General features: G+C 35.4%; 1 protein-coding gene and 1 pseudogene across 1 annotated transcript; both read left to right on the top strand.

Annotated features, from left to right (window-relative positions):
- The first annotated feature begins 8,528 nt into the window (after positions 1 to 8,528).
- LOC113706857 (adenylyltransferase and sulfurtransferase MOCS3-like) lies at positions 8,529 to 12,599 on the top strand. The gene is made up of 11 exons (XM_027228886.2): positions 8,529 to 8,976; positions 9,074 to 9,166; positions 9,525 to 9,580; positions 9,686 to 9,750; positions 9,877 to 9,951; positions 10,141 to 10,219; positions 10,591 to 10,629; positions 10,712 to 10,820; positions 10,929 to 11,047; positions 11,560 to 11,676; positions 12,010 to 12,599. Exons 1-11 carry the CDS (start codon positions 8,679 to 8,681, stop codon positions 12,397 to 12,399), a joined length of 1,440 nt encoding a protein of 479 aa, XP_027084687.1. The 5' UTR covers positions 8,529 to 8,678; the 3' UTR covers positions 12,400 to 12,599.
- A 2,147-nt stretch (positions 12,600 to 14,746) lies between these two features.
- LOC113705750 (uncharacterized) lies at positions 14,747 to 15,788 on the top strand (annotated as a pseudogene).

The following is a 15,788-nucleotide window of genomic DNA, read 5'->3' as shown; positions in this document are numbered from 1 at the left end:
CTCAATTACCCAATTAAAAAATAAAACCCACCATTAAAGGAAAACCATGGCTGTAACATGCCAAATTTGTCTTTTTTTTCTGCTGCATTAGGGAAGCTAAAGAACAAGTTTTACTTTAAAAATATGTCTGGTGACCTTAAAATCTTATTGAGGTTCAATTACTTACTGAAGGGATTATGAGCAAAAAATATTAGGGATTTTGGGCAGAAATTTTGGGCAGAAATTTTGGGCTTGCTATTACCACAATGAGCTTTTAGCTGTAACTCCTTCATTTTGCTCTACAATCACATGTTTGCTATTATTGATATATGCATAAGAGACATGAAGCATTGGTATTCAGTTGAAAATGATATTCTTAGAGGGGTTCAAATGCAACCAAATAGGGACTTAACTGAATGAATTATGGATGTTTTAGGGTCGAATTACGAAGTTCAGGAACTCTGGGGCTAAATTACAAAAAAGAAAATGGAATGACCGGAATTGTAAATTTAAGCAAACGATCGTCTTCCCCAAGCAGATTAGGCATCAATCTTCTATTTAGACCTTCACTCGGGCATTTTAACAAACAGTACATGGGCATAGAAGGATCCAATAATTTTTGCTCAATTGGGACTGTAATTAGCCCCTCAAAATTTGTCAAAACACAAGAGATTTCAGTCCAAACAACATACAATAGCATACAATCTAAAATCGTTAGCAATCAACATGAAGTTGGCACTCAACAAACGCACGGCAAACATGCTTTGAGATTTTTCAATGTTCATATTAAAAATGGAAAACTAAAATTCAAAGAAGGCAGACGGCTTACAGCGTTTGCTTGGCGAAGTCTGCAGGCGATGGTGATGGTCGAAGGAAGGTGCGAATGATCAGGCGGCTGTAGCTGCCATGGTAGCCGCGCTGGAGCTGGGCTCCAGTGGTGGGTGGCAACATGAAATCGAGGAGCGACAGTGAGAGAGAAAGGCCGTGCGGGAAGGGGAGATGCGTCAGGCAGCTAGGCGGCGCACGAAATGGAGGTGCCGTGGCGGAACTTGGAGGCGTCGGAAATTGGATGAGAGCAGAGTGACGGCAGCTATGGAGATTGCGCGCTGTGATGGCCGATGAGCGACTGTTGCTCTGTATTTTCTTTGTGTCCCCTCTAGGCCAAGACCTTTCTCTGTTTCTGGTTTCACTTCCTCAATCACCAGCCCCCAAATGAAACTTTAGTCTTTTCCTTCGTTCCCCTGCTGACGTCCCCCTTTTCTTCCTCGACATAAATAGAGGGGGCAAAAGATTGGAAAAAAAAAGGAGAGCTATGATAGCATCTAATAATCAAGAGCTGCTAAAAGATTTTGGGCAGAAATTTGCAAAAAATATTGTAGAATATTAGGGATTTGGAAAAATTGGGGAAAATGTATAGGAGAGAGAAAAAGGAACCTTTCCAATGAAAACCTTGCCCTTTAATGCTGGACAGCCTAGTGAGAAGCCAGAGAACGGATTTGTTGTGTGGGTGAAGGTATCAGGTGCGGTGCGGAAGCTCTGTTTTGTGTTCAGTGCAGAAGCTTGTTTATTTTAGCTCGGTGAAAGTTTGTGTTGCTCAAGTGTTCCGTTGCTTTAACTCAGACCAAGTGTTTTGTTGCTTTTGTTTTTAGAATGTGTTCCGCTGCTTTGGTCTTTGCTTTGCTTTGGATATTATTTTTGTGGCGCGGCACTTTCACTATGATTTGATCAAAATTTTGACTTCACTCATTTTCCCTCCATTTGATACAAAAAATCATGTTTTTTTTCTGGATTTGTAATATGGTTTGAACCATAGATTTTAATGCTATAGTATTATTCTTTATTTTTTAGCAAAAAAAAAAAATTCATCAACATAGGTGGCAAAATTTGTTAATTTCATATAATTGAAAATGTACTTGGGTAAAGTACATAAAACCCCCCTGTGGTTAAGGGAATTGACACGAAACCTCCTCATTGTTTAGAAACTCCCACTTAACCCCCCTGTGCTTTGGACTTGTTTGGATTTTACCTGCTAACCGGCTGGGGAGCTAGCGAGTGATATTTACGCGACTTAATGGTAACTTGTGTTTAGCAGAAACTCATTTCATTCCAATTTTGTCCTCCATGTCTCTTCCAAGCTTGCACCCACCATAGTTGTAGATCTGCAAATGAAAAATTTCGACAGAGATGCAAAACGAAGACCCAGAAGCGGGCAAAATTTTCTCGTATCTCTCGAATGCTCTGCGCAAGGCTGATTATATTGAACAGATTGAATAACCACCTCCAGACCCATTTCAACCTAATCCATTGAGGACTTTCAAACTAGGAGTACATGAATCTATCAAACTGCAACAGACCCTAATCTTGTATCTGTTGTATCACTCAGCCTAAACTGAGGCTTAGATGGGAAAACAAAAACAAAAGATGAAGCAATTGAGGGCTGAAAGCCAGCACTATATCTGACGGAGGTTACAGAAACTCGAGGTAGCTGTTGTGAACCCGAGGCCAGAGGAACAAGCTTGAAACTCAGTATATGCTCGGATTTGGGAAGAACAAAAATTGTGTCATTATGAGACCCAGACAACACAAAACTTTGTGAATCTGTAAGTGAGTATTTAATCTCCTGGAGCAGTTCGGTTCGATTATGAATTCTAATGGGAAATGTAAAAGGGTCTCCAAGAATGGCATGTGCAGGACACTCTAAACTCACAATTATTGGGGGTTGCTCCACATATACATCCGGAAGCCTCTGTTTTGTCAAAACTTCTGTAGTGCAAGGACCAGATTGTTCTTTGTCGCCAGAATGTCTCCTCCATCTCAAACACACTGTTCCAATCTTCAAAGGCAGTATTGGTGTCAGATCAAAATCCCCAGTTGCTTTAATCATAGATGGCAAAAGAGGGTCCTGCCTAAAAGGCAACATATACCTATGGTTGATTATCAGAGCAGTCTTCCCTTCAATCTCCAAGTTTTTGTGCACATGAACTTTTTGTGAGCTAGTTTCACTGCTACAAGGATTGTAACCCAATGACACATACAGCATAACAGGTTTGGGGCGATTCCATCTAATTTCCAGCTTGCAGGACCATGACTTTCCTTCACTGAGAACTGGTACAGAAATCAATCCAAAAGAAGGTTGAATTTTACGAATATTGTCAGAACCAGCATCGGATTGGTCCTCACACTCTTGGCCTGAAACTCCTACAAGCTCCACATGAAGATTATCTTGGTCTTGGAGAGGAAAATTCATCAGCGAAAGACTTTCAATCTGTGAAATTCATTCTCAAGTGAAAACATTCTTCCAGCCCCCAAGGGACAGGGAAAGTCAATCACAGTTGATGGATCCAAGCTGACATTCCTCAAAGGCTTTCCCGGACTTAAAGAATTGACTCATTGCATCTGTAACTTTTCACATATTATATATGAGGGTATTTTTGATATTTCATATTATTACCGGCTCATCAGCCGGTTAGCAGGTAAAATCCAAACAAGTCCAAAACACAGGGAGGTTAAGTGGGAGTTTCTAAACAATGAGGAGGTTTCGTGTCAATTTCCTTAACCACAAGGGGGTTTTATGTACTTTACCCAATGTACTTTTATAATTTGCTAATATTTTATACTAATTTTTTATAATTACAGCACTAAAGAACATCATGTAATTGAAAATAATTAAACTCAAATTATATGGTTATAACATAGTTTCAATAAAAATAATCATTTTCCCAACATTTGAGACCAATCATCATGCTTTTTTTATTTTTAATTTGGTTTGAAGCATAGATTTTATTGCTATAGTATTATTCTTTATTTTTTAGTACAAAAACACAAATTTTCATCAATATAGGTGGCAAAATTTGTTAATTGCATATAAGTGAAAATATACTTTTATAATTTGCAAATATTTTAGCCCTGCAATTTTTTATAATTGCAGCACTAAAGTACATCATTAATTGAAAATAACGAAAGTCAAATTCTATGGTTATAACAGACTTTCATTAAAAATAATCAAATGCTATTAATAAGACATTATTGTTAAGTCAAAATCAAAGAAAATTTAGTGATGACATAATGTTATCACTAATTTATTCAAGATTATAATGACAAGAAAAGTCGTCACTAATTAAATTGCTAGTTTTTAATATTGTCAATTGCTAGTTTTTAATACTTTTGTGAAAATATTGATAATGGTTGAGAAAATTTTGTTACATTACTGCAAGTGATAAATGTACTTTTGTTCTTTTTCAAACATTTATTTTAATGTTTAATTTTGTTTAAAACTATTGTATTAGTATAGATTTGCAAGACAAAACTTAAGTTCTCAATAGTTAAAAAATTCATTACAGAGAAAACACAAAGTAGTAGTTGCAAAATGTGTATAAATTACAGATATTTTAATGTGTATAAATTACAGTTTATTTTAATGTTTAATTTTGTTTGAAACTATTTTACTAGTATAGATTTGCAAGACATAGATTTATGGGTAATTTTTTTTTTTTTTTTGCTTTCACATATTTAATGTATGTTAAATACAAAACCTACCAGTTTCCCTTTCATAAAAATATTAGTGCAACACTTTTTGAATTTTACTTACAAACATTTATGTATTTAACATAAATTAAATAATTCAGAGTGAAATGCCCATAAAGAGTAGAATATTTGTTCATGTAATGGAGGAAACCCACAAAGAGTTAATACTTTATGGGCCATTTCTTTTTTTAAAAAAATTTAATTTATGTTGAAAAGATAACCTGCCAGTTTTCGTTTTGTAAGAAATCAGTGTAACACTTTTTGAATTTTACTTACAAACATTTATAAATTTATCATAAATTATATGTTTGAAAGTAAAATGCCCATAAAAAGTTGGTACTTTGAATAGATAATGCTCATTTGCCCATAAACTACACTCCCTGAAGGCTATTTTGTTAATTACTTTGTAGTACTTTGCTATTCCTTTGCTAATACTTCTTGGCATGTAGTACAAAGGATAAATCTGGCATAAATTTCTTATTCCATTGATAAAAAGACCTACCTGCCTTATAACTATTGTAATGAAAGATATATCTTTAGAGTTTATAACAAATTATTACTTAAGTTTGAGAAAATTATAAAATATTTATGCATAGTTTATCAAGATACCATTCGCAATTTCCTAATAAAAAAATAAGGGCTAAATTGTAAAAGCTAGGGTGCCATAATAGAAATAATAAAATTGATGTATTACATATGGGGGTTAAATTGCAAAAGTTAGAGTGCCATAGTAGAATTAATGAAATTGGTGAATTACATATGGAGCTAAATTACAAAAGTTAGGGAGTAATAATAAAATTAAAGAAATCGGTACACTACATATGGGGCTAAATTGTAAAAGTTAAGGTATCATAATGGAATTAATGGAATTTTTTACAACATTTGGGGCTAAATCGCAAAAGTTAGGGTGGCACAGTAGAATTAATGAAAGTGACTTAGAAATAAGTACTTTAAACAGTGACGATTAATTCTTGTCACTAAATCCAAATCGGTAGAGTGACAGTGACGATATTAGAAGTTGTCACTATATAGATCATTTTAGTGACAACTTTTTCAAGGTCGTCACTGAAGACTTAGTTGCTTTGAGCAATTATGACAACTTTCCTTGTCGTCACTAAACAACCACGTTTTGTGACGACTTTTGTCGTCACTAAAAAATGTTGTCACTAATGACCATATTTCTTGTAGTGTAGTTTGTGACGAAAATAACGGGTCATCACTAAACATTTAGTTGCTTTGATGCAATTGTGACAACTTTAGGTGTCGCGACTAAAGAAGCTCCTTTTGTGACGACTTATTGTCATCATTACAAAATGTTGTCACTAATAATTTTTTTTTTTAGTGATCAGTGACGACAACAAAAAGTCGTCCGTAAATAGGCCAAGCAATAGTGATGATGTTCTTAATGTCGTCAGTATTGTGTGTTCTAAACACTCCAGCGCTCTTGCTTTTTCTAAGTCATCACAAATGAGTTGGCTCCCATTAGAGGTTTGTGACGAGTTAGAAAGTCGTCAATAAAGGATCCACTTATGTGACAACTTTTTTTCGTCACAGAGAAAAGTTGTCACTGATAACCAATTTTCTTGTAGTGTAGAAGGATTATAAATAACTATCCAAACAAAAATCCTTTCATGTAGCATTATTTTGTTAAATTAGCAAGCATTAGGTTAAATAAGGATTTCAACATGTCTATATGTCATTGCATAAAATTTTTTCTAAACTCACTACAAGAACTATAACAAAGAGAGTTGTATGAGATTGGAAGGAAGAAGTTGGTGTTTGTTGTATGGTAATCGACAATTAATTTTTTTTTCGATTGGTTTGAATAGCTCTGTCTATTAGTTTGTTAAAAAGGCAAAAGGTGGGGAAGGAAGAAATTAAAGAAAGGCCCTTAATCTTTGAGATATAATGGTCATTATGAAGCAATTGTATGAGATTGATTAATTAGTTGAAATACATGGCATAAAGAGCTAGATGACATTGAATAGAATAGGAAATTAAACTAAGGGAAGGAAATGTCTTCGGGAAATAGTATCAATTATGATGTCTAACTTGCTAGCTTATTGGGAACAAACAAATTAATGGGATAATGAACTAGAAATAATGGCCAATAGCCTTTTTTAAGAGGAGGCAACAAAAACTCACTATTTATTTCTCAAAAACCTCACCTCACAATTTAGTGGTGGTCGTGAACAGATCTAGTCGCGATTGCCACTAGAGAGGGAGAGATGTTGCAGGGAAGGAGAGGGATGGGAGGGAAGAGGAGAAGGAAGCCGTGAAAGGGAGAAAGAGGAAGAGGGTAGAGAAGGAAGGAGGAAGGAGGAAGGAGGAAGAAGGGGGAGGAAGAGGCAAAGGGAGGGGAGAGGGGCAGTGGTGGCGGTGGAGGAGAGAGAAGGGGAAAGGTGGTGGCAATTGTAGGCAATGATAGAAGAAGAAAGAGGTGGCAAGATTTGTTATTTTTATTTATGTAATTTGATACTGCACCTAGAGTATTGTCGATGGTATTTTTAAAGTATTATTGTAGTCTTGTATTTGAAAAACAAGTAATCCGAATAAAGTCGAGCTCTTTATTTATGTTTTTCTATTGCTATTTAGTTAGCAAATCTACAGCATTTAACTTCTTATACATGTTTTAGCCTTGCATCTTGCCCTCTCTTAGACTATCATCTATTGACTCAAGCAAAATCTCTTCATAGTTGTGCGCACCTTATTTCGTCTTTATATTTTTTATGTTGATCTATTAAATGTACTTATGCACACTCTTTTATTTGAAATCGATAATGTTAAAAATTGTATATACTCTTAAATGTCTGCTCATAAACGTGTAGAATGAGCATTTATAGCTAATCACTTATGCTGTTTGGGTACTTTTGGCTCTAGACTTTTAGATATAATTATTCTTAAGAATTTGAAATTAGAGGCAGTCAAGATATATTTTTAACATTTTTTCCCTTAGAATGGTAAGAAAGAGAAGATAGAAAAATGAGTAGTTATATCAAAGCATCTTTTGATCCTTTATTTAATGGATTAATTTTGTACACATTGATAGTGTATTTACTAGCAACCTATAATGCATATCACTTGTGCAAAAAGAGAAGTTCAAGTTCAAACTAAAATTAAGTAGCATGTATACAAGGCTAAAGTGCAAAGGTTAATTCTTATTTATACAAAATTTCCTTGTTCTATTTAATATAATTTATTGCTATCATTGTTACCACAAAATCATCTTTCATTAAGGATGACCTTGTTGATAAAGAAACTTAATTTAAGACTAGATAATCAAGCAAAAATCAGAAACAAAAAACAAATACGCTACAATCTATATAATTCTATAAATGACACTCATCGAATAGCAAGTTTATTACTTAAAAGTTTTTCTCCCTACCTAAAAATCATGTCTTCACAACTGATTGTAGCTATGGTCATTAAACTTTTCTAACATTCATTTAACACATTATATTGTCTTTCATCGATGGAGTGACGAAATTATGCTGAATTTGGTCAATTTTAATTGCAAACTTCATTTATACCACGCGACGCGCACATGTTATGAGTTTCATCAATTGATGGAAAAAATAACATCGTGAGCTATATGAGACTTTGAAAAATTTTGATGAATTATGGGGCATTTTACCAACTAAAATTCTAAACATTTTGTAGGAACACTGCTTTTGAGAAACAATACAAACAAATGGAACCTAAGCTGATTCTATTCCAGTCAAGAAACATCAAAGATGGGCATATTTAAAAACTTGTGGGTAGTAAAATATAAATCATCCAAATTTATAAGAGGTCTCAGTGTAATTAACCCAAATAAATAAAAGGAAGGGTTTTTTAGAGAAAGCAAAATAGTAGAGGACTTCCCCTCCAGTCACTCTTAACCCCAAAACCCTTGGAATGAACAGCACTACTATTTCTGTTGATGGACAAAATCAGTGCTTAGACAGTGACAGGACCCAGCTTCCATATTTTGCTATCTTATTGCTATCTTATCTATACACACTTCGCTATCTGTCAAAACATACGTCCGGGATTCCCCACTCTCCAATCAATGTCCAAAATAGGAGTTTTTCGGAATTGCCTTCCACTTGTTTGATATAATGCTCAGAAGACTTCAAGAATTCATACAAAAAATTTGATCATCTTCAAAAAATTTCCAAACTCTGCAGGCGGGTATGGAGTCTAATGGAAGGCCACAAGCTTCTGAAATTCTACGTCAAATCGAGTCTCTGCGAACCTCAAAGGACGAAATAGAGCGACAGATATCAGATCTGGAAGCTCAGCTCCAACAACTTAATTGTGACGAGAATAATTGCAGAAAAACAGAAGAGGATGCGGTGAATTCAAATGGTTCGAGTTCGTGTTTAATTTTGCCGTCAGAGAACGGTAGTTTTGACTCTGGACATGGATTGGCTTCGGATATGATTTACAGATACAGCCGACAACTCTTGCTCCCTGCATTTGGAGTCCAAGGTAAGCTTTGGGAAGGAGGAGAGAAACGACGGTAGTGTAGTCATATCTTTGCTGGGATTTCTTTGATAGTTTTGCTTGGTTGTTTGATTGGTTGCAGCGCAGGCAAATCTCTTGAAATCAACAGTGTTAGTTATTGGAGCTGGAGGACTTGGTTCACCTGCGCTGTTATATCTTGCGGCTTGTGGTTTTGGTAAGATGTTTATGGCTGTATCAGCACTGAATTTTGGCGAATAGTTAAGGGGCTTCATTGATGGTCACCCCCACCCGCTTCTAAATTTCTTTGAAGAAAAACAGGGGTGCATTTGAAAATGGTACCCTTGGAGCTTTAATGCTACTTTCTCATGAGGGCCATTTGTACACAGTCGTAATACACTTTGTTGTACATGTATACGAAAGTTTGTTCATATGCCCTATATGACAAATAGTCCAAAACTGCGTCTCCTTTTACTAATTTTCTCTGGAAAGAAATGTTCGTGCCTGAAATTGAATAAAGATTAATTTTTTCAGTTATGAGTTGCAGTTGATTTGATCATGACCAAACTTTGCAGGTCGTATAGGTATTGTTGACCATGATGTGGTTGAACTTAACAATCTCCATAGGCAGGTAAATTTGAATAACTTTGTTGGCCTACAAAAGTTTAAGCTAGTTGTTTATTTCTATTGCAACCAGATCTGATAATGATGCTGATTTCATTTTTATGTGGTTCAGATTATTCATACTGAAGCTTATATTGGAAGGCCGAAGGTGGAGTCTGCTGCCGCTGCTTGTCGTGCGTATGTTGCTTTGCATTGAATTTTTTCCTCTGATGTTAAACTGCATTGTCCTGCTAACGTCTATTGTGTATTTGGACCTTGGAGGAGTTTGTGTCATATAGCTGTTCTTAACTATCTTAATCTCAGGATTAATTCAACTGTTGAAATTGTGGAGCACAAAGAAGCATTTCGTGCGACAAATGCATTAGGGATTGTGAGAAAGTATCCTTGTTTAGTGCTTGGTTGATACACACACACACACACACACACACACATACACAAAGGGGACATATATAAAGTTGACTTATAAACACTTTTCATACATCATACATGGTTATCCATTTTTTCTGTTGATTTGTGTAATCCATTGTGGTGAAAATCATGATTTTCTTGACTTTTACTGAACAATAGATATGACATAGTCGTAGATGCAACAGATAATGTTCCAAGCCGTTACCTGATCAATGATTGCTGTGTTGTTTTGGGAAAGGTACAAATGCTTGTTTATCTTTGCCACTGATATCCTGCAAAGGTTAATATCTTATGGTAATTTTTCTTTGAACATTTCCTTTCAGTTTGATGTTTTATGCAAGTGAATATTATAAGCGTTCAAAAATATCTTACACTACGTTTAGGGATTACTCAAAGAAGACAAATTTTTCTGATGCATTTCTTCAAGCAAATTCTACCACCTTTTGGTATTTAGATCTCAGATGCTATTTAAACGCGTGGTTTCAATTGCATTGGTGTCTTTGCTGGATTTTATGACTACCTCACAAGGATTTTATTTGCAAATCTGAGATCACAGCATAATGTGATTATATGCAAGTATATTGACCACTGACTTCTTATTTGTGATAGCCTCTTGTATCTGGAGCTGCACTTGGACTTGAAGGGCAGGTACAACTCACATACTAATTCATGTTGATGTCAACTCATTCCTTGGGCATATCATACTAACACTCTTCAATTGTTTATGTAGCTAACGGTATACAACTATAATGGTGGGCCATGTTACAGATGCTTATTTCCAACTCCACCACCTACAACAGCATGTCAAAGATGTGCTGATAGTGGAGTTCTAGGTGTAGGTAAGTTAGTCTAGAATATATTACACTCGTGCTTCCCCTAAGTGGACATTCAGTCCAGTTGTGAATAGACCATCAGTTTTCTTCATTTGTTTGTGCCGTTATTCACAGTGCCTGGTATTATTGGGTGTCTTCAAGCCTTGGAGGCTATAAAGATTGGAAGTGCTGTTGGTGATCCATTCTCGGGACGGATGCTTCTGTTAGATGCAATTTCAGGCCAGATTCGTATAGTATGTTTTTGGTCTTTGATGTCTATTCAGCCTCTGATGTGCATGGTTTTTTTTTTTTTTGTTTTTAGTGTCAGTTACATATTGTGACAAACTTTTTTGCCAGCAATATGTACAATTATTACCTATCTGGACCTATTAGTTGTGCTATCACCTTGTGTCTGAAGTTTCTTGCTCGGACTGGACAAATTGAGTTTTATGAGTTTGGAGGACTATATAATTGTAGCTCCTATAAGATAATAACAGAATGAAGACAATTCTTGGTCTGGATAGATGTTATAGGAACTGTTTTTCTAGTGCTGCAGTCTTAAGCATTGAGACTGATGGGGAAGCTATTCTCTAGATTGCAGTGTCTATTAATATTACGTTATCACAAAATTTGTGCATCTTCAGAGGCTAATAAATAGACAAAAATTGGAAATTGATAGTAGCTCCAGTGTTTCTGTATTGTGGCCATTATTCAATTTTTTTGGGATTCCAACCAGTATTCATATGATGCCATATTTGTTTACCAGGTGAAGATTAGAGGAAGGTCATTGCAATGTGAAGCTTGTGGTGAAAATGCACCTCTGACTGAAAAGCAGTTTCAAGAGTTTGACTATGAACGCTTTACTCAGACTCCCTTCTCAACGGTGTGTCTCTCTTATATCATGACTTTATTCTGTGATGAATAGGGTAAACTTGAAGTATGGCACGTATAAATAGAGAACTGGAGCTGCTAAGTTAAAACTTTAGCTCCAGCCTGATAATCCGTCATGAAATCATGTCTTCCTTATTTTGGAAAATTGCATTCTACATCATTATGGATCACTTAAGATGAATATTGGTGATCATTTGGTAAAATCTTTATGAAAAGTTTATTTTCTAATTGTTAGCTTCAATATTCAGATCTTACACTATGAAGAGATTTGCCAGTGAAGTAGTCTGAATCTAAGCTCCTAATGACAATATTCAATTGATTGCAGGCTCCTCTGAAGTTGAGCCTGCTTCCAGTGGATGCCAGAATTAGCAGCAAGGAGTACCATGAGAGAGTTGTTAAAGGAGAACCACATGTGCTGGTAGATGTAAGGCCTGCTCATCACTATAAGATTGTTTCACTTCCCAACTCCATCAACATACCCTTCCCGAGTCTGGAAGCAAGATTGCATGAAATATCTTCAGCGTTGATGAAAAAGGACGAGAGCAAGAATAGCGCTGATTCGAATGCATCCCTGTATGTTGTATGTCGAAGAGGTAATGAGTCACAACGAGCTGTTGAATACCTCCACAAAATGGGATTTTCATCTGCCAAGGACATAATAGGTGGCATTCAATCATGGGCCCATGATGTGGATCCAAAATTTCCTACTTACTGAAATATCTTGGCATGTTGCGGAATTTTTGGGACGTATATGGTATTGTCTCAAGTGTGTAATACTGTTAGTGAACCTGAATTTATTACTTATTTTGCTCAAAAGGGGAAAAAAGAGCAAAGAATGACAGCCTTCAGAAAGGAACTCTGATATATCTGATGGCTGCTATGTGCAGTATATAACAGTTTTAAGCTTTCTTTTCCTGCTGCTTTTGCCATTATTATCTACATTGCTTTCTAGTTAACTGCGCTAACTGTATGCAAGTATTGGTGTAACAGATTGAAAGATGTGTCCTAACACATGAACTAACATTGAATAGAAGTGACAAGGGTTCAACGTGGGAGTAACTAACGAGACTTGATTTGGAAACCGAGTCGTGTCTATGGAGATAGATTTTCATTTGCAGATGAATTAGAAACTTACCCTTGCATTGTAATTGTTGTCTTTTGCTGTGTTGAAGTGGCTAGCGACGGGGTCATTTGTTACTCTTCTTCAATGAGGTAAATAATTGAGCTCGAGCTCATCAAACTTGTAAAAGTCGAGATGGAGCTCGAACTCGATTTCAGTTTTCTGAACTCGAGTTCGAGTTAAATTGAATCTAATCGAGTTAAATAAAGTTCAATCAAATCTATTTGAGTGTAATCGAGTTTAGTCGAGCCTATTTGAGTCTAATCAATATCACATAATAAAAATTAATATTTTACATATAATTTTAGATAAAGGATATTATTGATATTTCACAATAATAAATATAAAAAATTTTAAAATATGTATTATAAAAATCTCGATTAGACTCGTCGAGTTTTCGAGTACAAAATATTGTAACTTGAACTCGACTCATGAGATCAAACGAGTAGCTTGGAACTCGATCAAAACGAGCTCGAATCGAGTTGTAGACCGAGTAGCTTTTGAGTTCAAGTCGAGTTACTTGATTCAGTATCACTCTTAACTTTGAGAAGATTATACCTCTTCAGCATTACCATCATGAGTTTACTTTTGTTATGGGGCCCAAAAAGAAAAGTTTTCTGGTGATTTAATTGGCAATATCTTTGCCTTCTATGATTCCATCTGAACCAAAAAAAAAAAAAAGGTTAATTACATTTACCTCCTCTGAGGTTTGACCATATTACCAATTAATCCCTATAATTTGTCCAAATAACGGTCTCACCCTTTGAATGATCAAACATTTAACAAAAACCCCCTTAATGCCGAAAATGCCCTTAGTGAGGCCATGTTGCATTAAAAAAAGAACATATTTTTATTTTATTAACTCTAAAGCAATCCAAAAAAATAGAAAAAAGTTTTTGCTTATTATTTTATAAAAACCATATCTTTGCTTCCATAAATAGTTTTGAATCAATAATTATTTTAAATCTTAAAAATAAATATTAAAAATTAGATAAATTGAAAGAAAAATAAGAAAGAAGAAATTATTTTAATTCACCAATCATACTTTATGCAAGCTGATGGTTCTATGGTGAAGAAACCAATCATACTTTATGCGAGTGTAAAATCACTTCCTCAAAATCTAGAAAAAAAAAACCCGTGTAGTTCTTGATAGTATTTAAGGGCTTGAATTTCATGCCGCACGTTTAAATTTTACACCAATTTTCACTTTGTGACTTGAATTTCTATTTAGGATATTTTGTAACCTAAACTCTTCAATTCATTCTGCTTTGGTCCATTGACTGACAGATTGCAAAAGACTAGCGCAATGACACTTTAGTTTGTGAAATCTAGATAGTTGGACTGGCGAGAGAACTTGACATGCAATTAAACTGTTACAAATTTCAGTGTCAAATTTTAAGAAATGTAAACCAGAATTTAGTTAATTTATCCTTAGTAAACTTTGTCACGTTTCCTAGCATGATTAGTTAGCCAGTATGATAATTGAATCATTTGTTCTTCTTTCTTGTCAACTTTTTTTTTTTTTTTTGGCTATGCTTTGATTTTGTTTCATTATTTCAACATGTCTTGTGATAAGATAATGCAAAAAAGAAGGACAATTATGACTTTTAGTTGTCAATTTTGTTCTCCAGGCAGCAAATTGGCCCTATTCAACCCTAAAGAATAAAAATTGCCAACTGACTTGAAAAAAACAGCCAAACGGTTCCTGGTCAACTCTTCCTTGCTCAATCTCATTTCCTAATTAAGCAAGCTGCAGTCACAAGTACCCCAAAATGTTCAAAAGCTTTCCACTCAAAGAAGAAATAGTAGCACGAAGACCTTGAAAAATGACATATTTTTGAAATTTGAAGACCTTGAAAAATGACATATATTTCAAATCTCCCGCCCCCCCCCTCAACTCCACCCGCTGCACGAATAGAGGTGGTTATGATGCGTTACGATTATGTCTATTTATCGTATTTCTTACAACATTAAATAGATAGAGTAAATACATCTCTTACAAGATTTTGATGCACATAAACAAAATTTGTGTGTAAAAAAATGTAATATAAGTATACATCAAATCTTATAAAAAATATAATAATTCCATACGATCGCACATATTACTTGTTCACCTACTCCATCCCCTTCTTTATAAACCATCCCAACTATCCTATCCTTGCCTTCACATTATTTTTTCCTCTCTAACTTGTAGAGATCCATTCTTTTCTTCATCTCCTATACCCTCCATATTTCCTTTTCTGGTAGGACAAAACACACAAACCAAGCAAGCTATCAACCAAGCAGCACAAATAGCAAGGCAAACCAAAGCGGGATAACAAGATGGGCAAATTGGTGGGACATGTGGACATGGATTCGGCTTCTTTCTAGTTGGGCTCTGGAATTTACTTAACCATGTGACTTCACTGTCTCCATCCAAAATCCTACACACCTTCGCCATGGTTTCCAACTTCAAAAATCAGGTACTTGGAACTTTTCTTCATCATGGGAGGCTGCATTGCCTCAATATCCATGGATCTCTTCATTGGTCCAAAAAGGCACCAACCGTTGGACCCGGATGGCACTATTCCATCAAACCATCTTCACAGCTTTGAGCACTCAAATATATCCTTGACTTTCTTTATGTATGCACTTCTCTGCATTATCCTAGCAAAATTCAGCCTCCAGCTCAATATGGCCTTTCGCAAATGCTTGGAGCCGTTTCCTTTGGCCAGCAGTTTCTCCTATTTAATCTCCACCCTGCTGATCACATTGGTCTGGAAGGCCAATATCACTGGCTTCTTCAAATTGTCAGACTTGTCTCATTTCTCACTACCCTCTTATGCATAGTTTACCCCAAGAGTTTCTCGCAAAATTTCATAAGGTCTCTTATCATCTTTTTCCAAGGAGTTTGGTTTATGGTCATGGGAATCATGCTGTGGACACCAGAATATATTGAGTTAGAATTAATCTTTCTTGCACTGACAGTTTATATATACTATTAG

The sequence above is a fragment of the Coffea arabica genome, chromosome 8c, assembly GCF_036785885.1.
Source record: "Coffea arabica cultivar ET-39 chromosome 8c, Coffea Arabica ET-39 HiFi, whole genome shotgun sequence".
Classification (NCBI taxonomy): domain Eukaryota; kingdom Viridiplantae; phylum Streptophyta; class Magnoliopsida; order Gentianales; family Rubiaceae; genus Coffea; species Coffea arabica.
Note: the sequence above shows the minus strand (reverse complement) of the source record. Positions and strands in the feature narration are given on the sequence as shown.

What these genes read in the sequence shown, in the direction of transcription:
- LOC113706857 (XM_027228886.2), top strand. Translation starts at nt 8,679, where the DNA reads ATGGAGTCTAATGGAAGGCCACAAGCTTCTGAAATTCTACGTCAAATC. An exon ending in CACTTGGACTTGAAGGGCAG is followed by an intron (nt 10,630 to 10,711) that starts GTACAACTCACA and finishes TTGTTTATGTAG; the next exon opens with CTAACGGTATACAACTATAA. An exon ending in TAGTGGAGTTCTAGGTGTAG is followed by an intron (nt 10,821 to 10,928) that starts GTAAGTTAGTCT and finishes CGTTATTCACAG; the next exon opens with TGCCTGGTATTATTGGGTGT.